The sequence below is a fragment of the Pempheris klunzingeri genome, chromosome 19, assembly GCF_042242105.1.
Source record: "Pempheris klunzingeri isolate RE-2024b chromosome 19, fPemKlu1.hap1, whole genome shotgun sequence".
In the NCBI taxonomy this organism is placed as follows: Eukaryota; Metazoa; Chordata; class Actinopteri; order Acropomatiformes; family Pempheridae; genus Pempheris; species Pempheris klunzingeri.
The window spans coordinates 6,492,343-6,505,368 of record NC_092030.1 but is presented as its reverse complement, the minus strand read 5'-3'; the positions used below and the strand labels follow the sequence as shown (position 1 = coordinate 6,505,368).

Genomic DNA, 13,026 nt, shown 5'->3' with positions numbered 1-13,026 from the left:
TCCAAGGAGTGATTGCTTTTTCTTTGCCCCTTATCTTGTCAACCACAAACACATTGCTGAAAGATCTTCAAACTCCGAAGCCTACAGTCAGTTTGACCCTGCACGAACCGAGCAGCAGCTCAGTTTTGACAGACGGGGAGCTGAAATAGTGGAGCAGCTGTGGCATCAGAGCGGCTGACGCTTCCCACACTCCATTTGCTTTAATGAGTTTAGACTTTCAAAGCCGTGGTTTTAGAGCTACTGAAGAGCTCTTCTTAAACTGAACTAAACAGTGGTGAGAGAAGTAGGAATACCACAATGGTGTTACTCCATCACATGTAAAACCATGGATTCTGAATTCTATTACAATGCAAAGCTGCAGATGTTTTACAGCTAAAAGGCTCAAGTATCAAATGCGAGTTTTTTTTCTGTATACTGTGGCACAACATATTCAGAGCGTTTGACATAGAAGAGATGTTAGAATTTAAAAAAAAGATGAATTTAAGACCCGGTCCTACACACCAACAGACAGGTATTTTCACTTAGCTGCCTCATTAGACCTTGTTTCAGGACAGTGTGCAAAATGTGCTTGACTGACACTTTAATCATTCTGAGGCCTAACTAAAACACCTGTGGGTGTGCAGAGCCTTCAACATGTGACACATGCTAATATCTTACCCCCTCTCCCAAACAAAACAAATACTAGTATGTTATTTAATCTGCAAAGTAACTAGTAAGTACAGCTATTGGAAAAATGTACAATAGAAAGTCTCTCAAAATGGCACTTTTCGAGAAAAGTACAATACTTTCACGCTGTACTGACGCACAGTACCAGTTCTTAGTTATTTCTGCAACTGAACTCAATCAGGGAAGAGATTTAAAACATGAATCTAATCAGCTGTTATACCCTGTGGATTTGTGTTCAAATTGTCCCCTGTAGCACCAGTGTGAAAGAAAACCACAGCAGGAAGTGTGTGACTGTGCATCTGCAGGCCTTTTAGGTCTCATAAACTGGCCGATGATTGCTCCCTTCCTGGTTACCAGGGCGGACGGCAAAAACAGAGTCGCTAATTGAATCAGAGAAATTTCTCCTTGAGCATCTAAGACGGTTGGTCTGATAGCGAGGCTCTTAACTGGCAGGAAGCAGCCTTTCCGCATTCCAAGGTGGGTTTTTTCTTTGGTGCCCCGGTGCCTCACAGGGGAGCCTCCTGTGGGCAGACATACATGAAGTGTGTGAGGGCCTAATGTTTGCTTTATTTCACTGCTTAGTTGGATTTATCTCAATAACCCTGGAGAGCAGATATGAAGAGAACAACTCCTTTCAACTCCAGATGGGCAGAGAGACGATCTACTGTGGTTTATGGTACGTTCATTCTGGTTCTTCTAACCTCTAAACTTTTTGACATTTTTTAAAATTGTATTGATAATCATTAAAGCAGTAAAGCCTGAGAAACGGTCCCTTGATTTACTGGTGTCTTCAGTCAGAGGTTCCCCAAAGAGACAAGTCTGTGTACAAAATTGTCTTATTTTTCTTTTCTTTTAAATTTTCTTAAAATTAATTCTTTGCTTTTTCACTTGAATTACTGGCTAATAGAATTGGAAATTATAAATCACTGACTCTTATCATTTTTCAAAGGTTTGTTGTCAATGAATTTTTAGTTTTGTGTTGTTTTTATGCCGTCACACCACTGTTCAAACACACATCGCTCACACTGACTCTGGGCTGAGCATAGCCTAGTGTTTGACAGGCCTGTGGGACCTGTTTTGGGTGACTTCACAGTAAAAATTCATTGTGATTATCAAGAGAGATTATGATAATCAGGACCAGAATCAAAATCATCTTTATTGGCTGTTGACCGTGTAGACATACACCAACATACAAGCTCCCAATGTGGTTGGAAAAGAATAGATATAACAGCTAAAAAAAAGGACAACAAAGGTCAGTAAATAAAAGTTAAGAACAGAATAAGTGAACATAAAAATATATTAAAAAAACACCAATGACCAACATAAATAAAATGTCTATATACAAATCAAGAGTTTACCTAAGTTGTTAATAACTCAAATAGTGAAACTGAACAGATATAAAATACATGGAGTGGATGACTATGTGCAGTATATACAGTATATACAGCATACAGGATTTACATTGACAGTGACGACACATGATGATGTTAAGAACATGATGTTAAGTTAAGAAGAGTCATGGCCCGTGAGAAGCAGCTGGTCGAATCTGTGATGAATCTGCAGGGCTGTTTCCTGCCTGAGGATGGAGGGCAGTTTGGTACCAGTGACTTTTCTCTGCACTCCTGACTGTCTGTCGTAGTCTGTTCCTGTTCTTTCTAGTGGTCGATCCAGACCAGACAGCGATGGATGTGCAGGGAACAGACTGGATAACTGCAGAGTAGAACTGGGTCAACAGGGGTCGGTTGAACTTCCTGAGCTGGCAAATAAAATGCATCCGCTGCTGGACCTTTTAATGATGGAGTCGATGTTGGATGCCCACTTTAGGCCCTGGGAGATCCCTCCACCCCTGTTTCTAGTCTGAATAAATTGGCTGAACTTTTTATTGAGCATGTTTAAGGGGATCTAAATGTGTCGGATATTTTACCACAGGATTGATTCAACTGAGTATAAAAAAGCAAACAAAATAATGGTGCTGACAAAGGTTTTTACTTTTGTTTTCATTTTTATTACCGACATGAACATAGTTTGTAAAATAAGAGGACGTTTTAAGTTTTTTATGTTTAATTTTAACTCCAGTTTTCTAATGGTAGTTACTGTAGTTAGGCAGTTTTTAATTTTGTGTCATGATTTTGCCGACAGAAGCCAACCCGTCTTTTTAAATGTTGTTAGTAAAGCAGTGACTGTTGTGCAAAGTCCTGAAAGGTATAAATGGCAAAAAAATGATATAAAAATGCACTTCCATAATGTTCTGTTACATATTTCTGGACCGTGAACCATCCATCTTAATTGGTTGTATCTTTTTCAATAAATTTACTACTAATGCATTTATTCTGATCTGCTTTACATTTTGCAGTCTCTTATGGAAGGAAAGTGTGTTTACATGGTTGCAGAATTTAAATACCACATAGCCTCTTTCTCCAGCGCTGTCATCTTGCAGATTTTGCAGGATCCATTCCATGCTGCTTTGCACTGCTCTTTATTTGGCACATATGGTTCACTTGTGGTAGCAATGATCACAAAGCCTTTTCACAGCTTTCATTTAGTCTAATAAAAAACACAGGTACTACAACATTAACGACAATGACAGTGAGTCAGCGTGCACAATAACAAGGCCCTGAAACTGTAGCAGCTAAATGGAATTCAGCCATCATTGACCGGATTAGGTACACCTTTGATTTTCCTGTGTAAAAAGTCAAAATGTCTGAAAGGGGCCTCTGGGTTGGTCCACTCTCTGAGTCGGCTTGGAAAGACTTGAAATCATACTTACCCCCAAGTGTGGCCTGCAAAGGTCTACATGAAATACGAATCACAGGGGACAAGAGGAGTCACTGGGCCTGCATGGACTTTTAACCTCTCACCTGTTTTATTTATATATATTTTATGGTAGCAGTTAGCGTTAGCTTACAATAGATTCCAGCAGAACGGGAGAAAAACTTTATCTACATGTTCATTAAGGCTGTTTGTCTTTGAGGACCAGAGTGCTGCTAACACGTTACAGCTAGCTAACAACTAGCTAACAGCTAGCCAAGCGGAAGCTGTGTATTTATTTTCATGTACTTGTTTTTCCATCTGCTGAGCACACAGACGGACAGAATAATGGTGGAATATGCTACTAGAGTTTCTATTGGTATTTAGGTACTTTTCCTCTGTTGAACATGAGTCTCATTGGACTCCTGTGTTTCTGCTGAACATGCCGGACGTGCAGGGTCACCTCCAATGGCGGCTGACGGTAAACAGCCAAAGCTTCTTAATTACTGGACTCTTCTTCTGGGACTTTTTTTGTTGCTGCGCTTTTTTCTTTACATTCCTTACTTTCTTTCACCCTCCAGCGGTCCGCGCAGCCACACTGGGCTCCTGGAGGATGCTAACGCTGGGGGCAGAGTACGAGGACACCTGGGCTCAGTCACCTGACAGGTGCCGCAGCCCCGTCCAACCGACGGAGCAGGAGCCCGGGCCCGAGGAGGCGGCGGCGGATACCTGCGCCGGAGACCCGGAGGAGCCGACCTGGAGGACCGTGCACACCCACACCGGGGAGAGGTGGGACACGGTTCACCACCCGGACGGGCTGAGCCGGGCTGGGAGGAGGGATGGGGTGCGAAATATGGTCAGGAAACACGAGAGCATGAACAGCACGCCATGGACCCGCAGGTGACACACACTGACACATACACACACACGCACGCACGTACACACACACTAGACAGACTAGACTACAACACTATATAACTTTATATTTAATGTGGGATCATTTGAGTAAACGCAGTAAAGTAGGAATATTTAACATACATGCACAAACTGAAATAATGAAGGTATTTAAACTATATTTTGACATTGTTTGAAATCCAAGAGAAGAAACCTTGGTGGTTCATGTTCCACAGTTCACACCAGACAGAGTAAAGCTCTCTTCAGCAGCTCTTCACTTTCCTCTGGATATGTTTCAGTGGGGATTTTATTTCACCATTATTTCCACAGCAGATTCTTCCCACAATTGTGGAAACGATCCCTTCACATTCTCTGTGCAGTACATAAGCTGAACCACTGGATGGCTCCTCAGCTCCTACATTAGTGTCCATTAGTCCATATGATGTCAGCAGAGACATGCATGGGATTTTTAGATGCTAGATTATGAAAATGAGCAAAGGAACACGAGACTGGATTAATGAGTGGATGTTGGTAAGGTAACAACTAGTCTGAGGTGTAGTGTGTTCATTAGGTTGAACACAGGTCCAACAACAAGTGCGTTAAAGCAAAGGTAAACAAAAATCTTACAGGTGTGACTGTGGAGCGTTTTCAGTCTGAATATTCAACACCTCCCTTTTCAAAAATGCTGACAGCGCAGCAGCAGAGCTTACACCAACTGGCCAAAAGTATGGACACCACTGATCACACTCCCTTTGTGTACTTCTGTGTTGCATGTGTGTCCGTGTGCATTTGAACATGTAGTTTATGTTGGTACAATCAATAAAGGTGGAAAATGTAGTAAACTAGCCAATTACCTGGTAATTATTGGTCTTTAAAACAGCCCAATGCAACATTTTGTGAATCTCTGAATATTAACAGGTGGAGACTCACAACTAGATGAAACTCAAATTATGACTTAAAGTGTTTTTATATACTATGTGAAAACAAGGCAGGCAATGGGAATTGCTGAGTGAACACACAATTACAAGCTTTAGATCTGAGAGACCAAGTAAAAAGTTTTGATGTTGCATTTTGATTAATTTCCTAAATCTAATTTTGAAAAGCACAACCATCATCTCTGGTAAACGCCCCACGCAAAACACTCCCAAGGGGAATTAGCATTTGCCTAAACAGGCTATCGCATAAATTTAAAGTGGTCTGTGAATCCCTGTCGCCACCATAACCATGGCTCCAGTATGTCCTTCCTGTGGTAAATAACAAACTACTGATATATACAGCAATACAGTAATTCATTAAAGCAAACACAGACTATAACAACAACACAGACAGTCTGAATAGTCTTTGAATACTGCATGCAAAAACTAAGTAGACAAGCAACAAATTAAAAATGAGCCTGCAACAACAGAGTAAGCCAGTTGCTGGGTGAATAACTTACTTAAAGGAGTTTCAGCCTCTCAGACTCTCAGCCTCTCAGCCTCTCAGCCTCTCAGACTTCAGACTTCAGACCTCAGAAGAGAGGATGCAAAGGTTCCTCTGATACACAAAGCCTTCCTCCTCATCCTCTGTTCCCAAATAGCGGTAGAACATAGATACATTCAATAGTCAGAGCCCCCCGGAGGGACTGGAAATGTATCTATGATCACCATAACATGCACTGATATTCTGTAACTCAGTGAGAGACTTGTAGACTCTATAATACATTAGGAATAAATAAATAGCACGTAGTCATTTAAGGACATTTGTAGATACTTTGCAGCATTCACAGAGAACCTGCAGCCTGCATTGTTTTTCTTGTCTCAGAGGCCCACTATCGGATATAATGCCTCAACTGTTTGCAGTCCCAGAGATCACGGCTGTAAAACATGATCAAATGCAGTGGATTTTACACAGTGCATAGATGAATGTGTCTATTAGAACGTCTCTGATGGAGTTTTCTAACAGTGGTTTCACAAACATCAGTTGTGTCACTATCTAGCATAAGTTTGTACGTTTCTCTGTCTGTGAATGACCTTTAACATGAATGTATGTTAATTTGTGCAAAGTTCTGATAACACAAAATACTTCCATATACAGTGTGTTATGCTTTCCATGTCTATATTTTGTCCCCTTCATTAACTGTGCAAGTCCAGTTCTAGTGAAGGGCTGCCACTTGTGTAGTTTTCTATGTAGTGGGTTTTAATGATCAGAAGTTTTATTTTATTTTGCATCCATCATTTATAAGTTGTACGCACACAGCAGTGGGCTCTTTGGGGCCACAAACAATGCAGAAGTAAAGCAAATTTCAATAAAACACGTGGGGTAAAGATCTCTGAAAACAATAAGAGTTTTTCACACATCATTTTTTTCACTTGTGCATTTTTTCCCCCAAAGGCAGTTGTTCAACAAGGTAGGTGTGCAAACCTTCAAGTAGCATTAATTTAGTGTCATTTTGTTGGTTTTGAGTGAGAAACCTCGGCTGATCTTAACGTGATCGCTTGACTTTTTTTTTTTTTTTTTTTTTTTTTTTTCTGCAGCGCAACATGCTGAAAGCGCGCATCATGTTTTTATAAGCTGCCATATTCTGTATGGAAAACGTGTTGAAGCCTAAAGGGAAGGATTGATTAACGCTTACGTTTGGACCCGCAGGGCTTTTGTGAACTTCATTAGTTTTTACAGTCTCCTCTCACCAGCCAGCAGACGGTGAGCGCGTCCGTACGCTCCAGTCACCGATAGGCCCGTTTTGGTCACATGCGCTCTTCCTTATTCCACCGAGGACTTGCTTTATAGCCTTCAGCCCCCATACAGAGAGCGATCAAAGAGAAATCACCGGACAACTGCTCCTGTTGGATTGGCCTGGCGTGTAATTGCTTGGAGCTGGGGCGAGGAAACGGAGGGATTTCAGTGTTTTCCGGTGCTCCTGCTTATTGCGACTGACACCCCGAGCGTTTCAACTGGTGTTTGGATGCTGACACGATGCTGTCAGGATTTTGGACAGAGACTGGCTGATCGGGCTTCATTTCAGCGTGATTTTTCTCCCCCCCCCCCCTTCCCCACTCACTGCCCAGCTGATATGGATGCAACAGCTTCAGCAAAGTGAATATTTTTGCGGCTGAAGTGCGTTTATTGCTGTAAACTTTACTGCTTTAAATTCCACTGAAGATGAATGAGTGGAAAGGATCAAGAGAACATGGTTTTCAATGAGGCCACCTTATTTTTCATTTTCCAGACGCAGCGCTCTCTGTCCACTCCGACGCTAAGCTGTGCTTTGGATGAAGTGTGTTTGTTGTGATGCGTCTCCCCTCCATTTCCACTGACACCAGTTTGGATTTTCCCTTTTGGATCTGTGCGTTTCCAGAATGGCTCGCTTCGCAGAAGATCTTCCCACCCGCTATGGAGGAGGAGGCGCAGGCGGCGGAGGGAGAGGTGGACCGGGCGCCGGGAGAGGGGGAGCCCGGGGTGGCGGCGCTCCGGGGGGCCAGAGGGTGTACAAGCAGTCGATGGCCCAGAGAGCCCGCACAATGGCCATTTACAACCCGAACCCTGTCAAACAAAACTGCTTCACCGTCAACCGCTCCCTCTTCATCTTCCGCGAGGACAACCTCATCAGGAAGTACGCAAAGCGAATAACGGAGTGGCCATATCCTTCCTGACCAGTGGCACCACGCACAGAGCAGGTGCATCTGTAGCCTATAACCTGTCTGTCCTCCCTTGGCAACCACGCACAGATGGTAGAAAAGCAGAAACACACCCCCGCCTGCAGGCCCGTTTGTCAAGCTGTTAAGTTGAGGTGCTGATGTGGAATATGTTCTGTGCGTTTAGTTTAGGTCGTGAAAACCAGTGAATGACCAGTTCTAATAACGCACCCTGGTGTATTTCTTTATTCCTCTCCGCGCAATGCTGACTGCACCCCCCCCCCTGCTTCTTATCTATGTCCAACATGACACAAAGATGTTTTCTCAGAGCGGTGAAAAGACTTCACATCCGCATATTGTGTTTCCGTGTCTATTCCCAGCTCAGATTAGAGCCTCACGGCGCCCACATCTCCTGATAAGTTCTTTTGTCAATACTGTAAAGTGCCTGCAGGGCATGGGCAGCAATCTAAGCATTAGTTAATAATGATCAAGCATCGCTGTTGACTGACGCAACTAGAAGTCACCAAACAGCTGCGTGCGTAAAAAAGGCAAACGAAGTCAGTGATGTGGCTGCTCTCGGTGCCTGAGCTCCACGCCCCATGTTCTCCATCCAGGCAGGTCATGCTTAAGGAAAAGCGCTGTTTATTTTGGTAGAGAGAGGAGAGGGGGGGTGGGTGGGGGACTGGTTCAGGGTTGCAGCACCGCCTCGTTGTCTTAGTTCGGAGACCTCTCCATGGTGCTGAAGGCGCCCACGCTCACCGCTCCACGCCACTCTTAAAACGCTGCAAAACAAATGCCCACTCCAATGAGTCGAGTCACCGTCACTGAAAATACGCGAAAGACGACATTCTTCGCCGTGTTTGTGATGGCCCTCACTATCAAGATGGAATAAAGTGCCAGAATCTCGAAGTAGAGTTAAATCCACAACAGCAGGACAATGACAGTGAAAGTCTTAATTTGAGGTATAACAAGATTTTCGTGCAGAATTAAGTAACTGAATTTCCCCAGTGTGGCACTAATGACGTTTATCTCCTCTTTTATGGATTTAGACAATTAATCTGCTAATACAGTCTTTTAAAAGCCCAGTGGATGATATCAAAAGTGCAGTCAGTGACGTTGCAACTATATTATTATTATTATTGTTATTTTCTTACTGAAAGGGTAAAGTCACATCCAGAGGCCGTCTGTATCAGCTCTGTAGGTGACAGTGAGAACAGCATTAGATGCAAAAAAAAATTATCTTTGTCTAATAAGAAAATAAATAAATGAAATAAAAGAACACAAAACTGAAAGTTCCAGCTGGAACAGTAAAAGTAGCCATTGTACCATTTCCTTTTAAAAAAATTCCCTGCCAGGAAAACCGTATTCTGGTTGCATAATCGGGGGAGCTGGGTGTCTTATGTGTAACAATTCTACATCTTGGCTTGAATGGTCATAAGCTCCCTATTCCCTTGCGATTCTTTGGCCCTCAATAAGCCCTGACCTGCGGGCAGTGACCCAGTGAAAATGGATTGCGGAATGAACCAACCATTGAAAATGGTTGGAAATGGTCACCCATCTGGAAGGATCATGAGCGCATGTATAGGATGCTTTCTTTCTAGAAAGCCCTCAACCAGAACATGATGAAAGCTTTATGCTTTAGTGGGCAGAATGCATCCAAATTTAAGTGTAATGACATGTTTCATACTGCAGCGTGCAGGATGATTAGCTTTTCTCTACTCTATTTCTCTACTGAAATAGGTTACCGACCATGATTGATTACTGGTTGTACTCTTGGTAAAGTAATTTATCCTGACTGAAAAGTGGGCCTTTTAAACATCCCATAAGCAAATACACTTCATGTCTCCTCTGTGAAATGAAATGAATGCAACTTCACTTTCAGCTGCTCCTTAACTCTCACACTCCATTCGAGTACATGATCTTGGCTACAATTATCGCCAACTGCATCGTTTTGGCCCTGGAGCAGCATCTACCCGCCAGCGACAAGACGCCAATGTCAGAACGCCTGGTAAGTGCTTCAGCGTGCCCGACTTTGGAGGTCACTTCCTTCAGACGCACAGCTTTTCAACAGCAAATACTTATAGGTATAGAGAGTCATCAAGGCTGCCACCCCAACTTTGATTTCCTAACCCTTGTCAGCAACACCAGGGTCCTGTGTGTTTGTCCCTGTTTTCTTTTTTCTTCCGTTTCCGTTTTTTTTTTTTTTTTTTATCTTGTAAGTCAGCCGAGCCCCTCAGTGAGACAGCTTTGATCCCCTGCTCCGGCTCCCCGTTTCCACAGCTGCTCACATATGCGCTCGGTTTAAACCAACATTTGAACTCTGACAGTCACATCACACAGCTAACCAGACCCGGGGAGAAACCAGAGAGACTGCTGCGCGGGGAGGTCGAGTGACATATCCTGCCCTGTGTGCCAGGGACAAAAACAAAACAGAGTAGCTCGTAGCTTCATGGTTCAGCACTTTGCTATTCGTGTTCTTGAGGGTGCTGTAGCCCATGGCAGTTTGTCTTAAAATAGGGAGCCAGAGAGCACTGCATACAGCAACAGCTTGATGTGAAAAAGTCAACGAATTCCTCTCATATTAAACCACCTGCTCTTGTTTCGAATTATCTCTACAGCTGTGATGCAAATTCAGCAGTGACGATGTTGCATCCAGGAAAGCAAAAAGGTAGCATTCAGCACCTGAGAAAATGATTAGTGTGCTTACACAAAGGAGAGAACGAGCATCCTCTCCCAGCCTCCTCCACCTTGAGGATGTAATACAACAAGAAGCCTTTTAATTAGAACAAGAGATCAGCTATTATTTATGAAGCTCTGTCAACAGAGTAGGAGGCGTGCTGTAAGTGGAGGCGATGATAGAAGCTATTCAGTAAGAGTATTTCAAATCCATTGTAGGTCTTTAGCGCCATGATCCTTTGGGATTTCCCCAGCCGTCATCTGCAAGTGTATTTATAATTCAGGGGTATTTTACATGGATGTATAATAGATGTTAACACGCTACCAGTACAGACATTCATCCAGGCAGCCCTTTGGCCCGATCATTACATAAGATTGTTTTGTCTTGTCATTTTACGTCATACAAAATGAATATACTATACGTCACATTTAATGGCTGTCGTCGTTGAGATGTTGCAGGCTCTTACGGCCTCTCTTGTTGGCCAGGAATGGCTAAGCTGCATCTGAACAACAACAACAAACTGTCGTTTTTTTTCTTTTTTTTTTACCGCCACAGCCGTCACGCTTGAAACAGCAGCTCTCGTCCAACCTATCTATTATCAGTGGATGCTCACTGTAGTCAGCCAGTGCTATAGAAAAGGTCACATTTCTTATAGTGCTCAGGCCTGTCACACTGCTTTTACATGATTATTTATGTTGGAGGCTGGGCACTGCTGGGGGTTGGGGACACTATCTGTCAGGTTGTAGTATGCCGGGAGTGAGAGAGAAAATCGAGGAGGGTAGAGGTTAGTGTAGGCGTGAGATATCCTTTGCTCATAGGCTGCACATTGCCCCAGGCTCCCGTAGATATTAATGGAGGCAAAGGAAAAGTGTCGTGTCATACGCGCCTCATTCAGCTGGCTTAGTTAAAGCAAGGCCCAGGGTTAACCTAGCCACATAGTGCAAATGATCCAACTGTGGCACACTGTCGGTTGTTTGCCACTTTTAGAGGATAATGCCAAGTGTCCAAATCAGTCACGTCTACTCAGTGTGTGTTGTGCATATCCTCTGAGTGCCAAAGCGCCATTTTGATCAGGAATGTTTTTGTCCTATTGCAATAATGTTGTGCTTTTGATTTGTCACACTGAGCCATTATGTCACACCAGAGGGGCAGTTGAATGGTCCTGGTGCCTTAGTGGTGGGTCAAAATGTTGGCCCTAAATACCAAAGACCCCTTTATTTGTTTTGTTATTGTCAGTATGCTTTTCTAGCTGGCCCAACTGCTACTGCCGTTTTTGCCTCTACAGTTGGACCAAGAGTCCCCCAAGGTCCAAATTACAAAGCAGGCGGCCCAAATTCCTCTGGTGCATAAGTAGCTTTCTGCTCAGTTCCCATGCCCCTCTGGTTGGCCCAAAAGACCCCCACATGCCCTTCTGTTTGCCCCTTCCTCTTCCATGCTTCAATTTGCCCTTTAAGTCACATGAGAAAGGACCTTTGTGGTTGCCCCAAATGCCCCACTGGTCATCCCAGGTACCCCTTTTTTACCCAAATGCCTGACTGGCTATTCCAAGTGTGCCATGGCTGGCTCAAGCGTCCTTCTCGTTGATGCAAGTAGCCCTCTTGTTGGCGTGGTTACCCCAATGGTCAGTCTGAGAGCCCCTCTGCATCATTAATAGTCCCAGTCCACTTGCATCAACATTACCGGGGTTACATTAGGGTACAATGAACCTAAACCCCAACCTGAGAGGAGCGCTCAGTAGTTGTCCCCTTTTCATGCAGTTAATGAGCAGGCCTGAAGCTCCACTGTTTTATCTGTGTCTTTAAGATCATGCTGTGTGTGTGAATATTTGTTTTCACTGTATTTACTCACTTTTCACCCAAAGAAGAGCGCTCCACTCCCTGCACTTCTGGTGCAAGAAGTGAAAGGAGCCATCTTTCTTTCTCTCTCTTACTTGCCCCCCCTTTCTTTCACTGAACGCTTCATTAACCACTCTCTTACCTCTAACAAAAGGATCTTCCTCTGTCACTCTCATCCTCCCCTCTGATTCTCTCTGTCTTTCTGTAGGACGACACAGAGCCCTACTTTATTGGAATATTCTGTTTCGAGGCTGCCATTAAGATCATCGCCCTGGGCTTTGCATTTCACAAAGGCTCCTACCTCCGCAACGGCTGGAATGTAATGGACTTCGTGGTCGTCCTCACAGGGTGAGTCCCCCCCCCCCCGCGGGGTGTCAGCTGGAGATGCAAGCCATAAGCGAGAGAGTGGTTTCTTTTGTGTCTATCTGTGAGCGCCCTGAGAGAGTGAAGTGGAAGCACCTTCTTCCAGTTAGAGCATCGGCCCACAAGTATCCAGAGGTTATTCAACAAGTAGCAAAAGCCTGTAAAAGATGTGAAATGTTTGTTGCTTTGGACTTTCACTTTCTGTCCTTCATTTTAAAACTGTTGCTGGATT

The 13,026-nt window shown here is 43.8% G+C and overlaps 1 protein-coding gene across 1 annotated transcript in view; it reads left to right on the top strand.

Moving 5' to 3' along the window:
* Positions 1-1,281: 1,281 nt before the first annotated feature.
* Positions 1,282-13,026, top strand: part of cacna1bb (calcium channel, voltage-dependent, N type, alpha 1B subunit, b) — a 148,519-nt gene continuing 136,774 nt past the window's right edge. The window contains exons 1-5 of the mRNA XM_070850327.1: positions 1,282-1,342; positions 3,996-4,314; positions 7,643-7,924; positions 9,822-9,927; positions 12,640-12,779. Coding sequence (XP_070706428.1) covers positions 1,282-1,342; positions 3,996-4,314; positions 7,643-7,924; positions 9,822-9,927; positions 12,640-12,779 — 908 coding nt within the window. The remainder of the gene's footprint in view (positions 1,343-3,995; positions 4,315-7,642; positions 7,925-9,821; positions 9,928-12,639; positions 12,780-13,026) is intronic.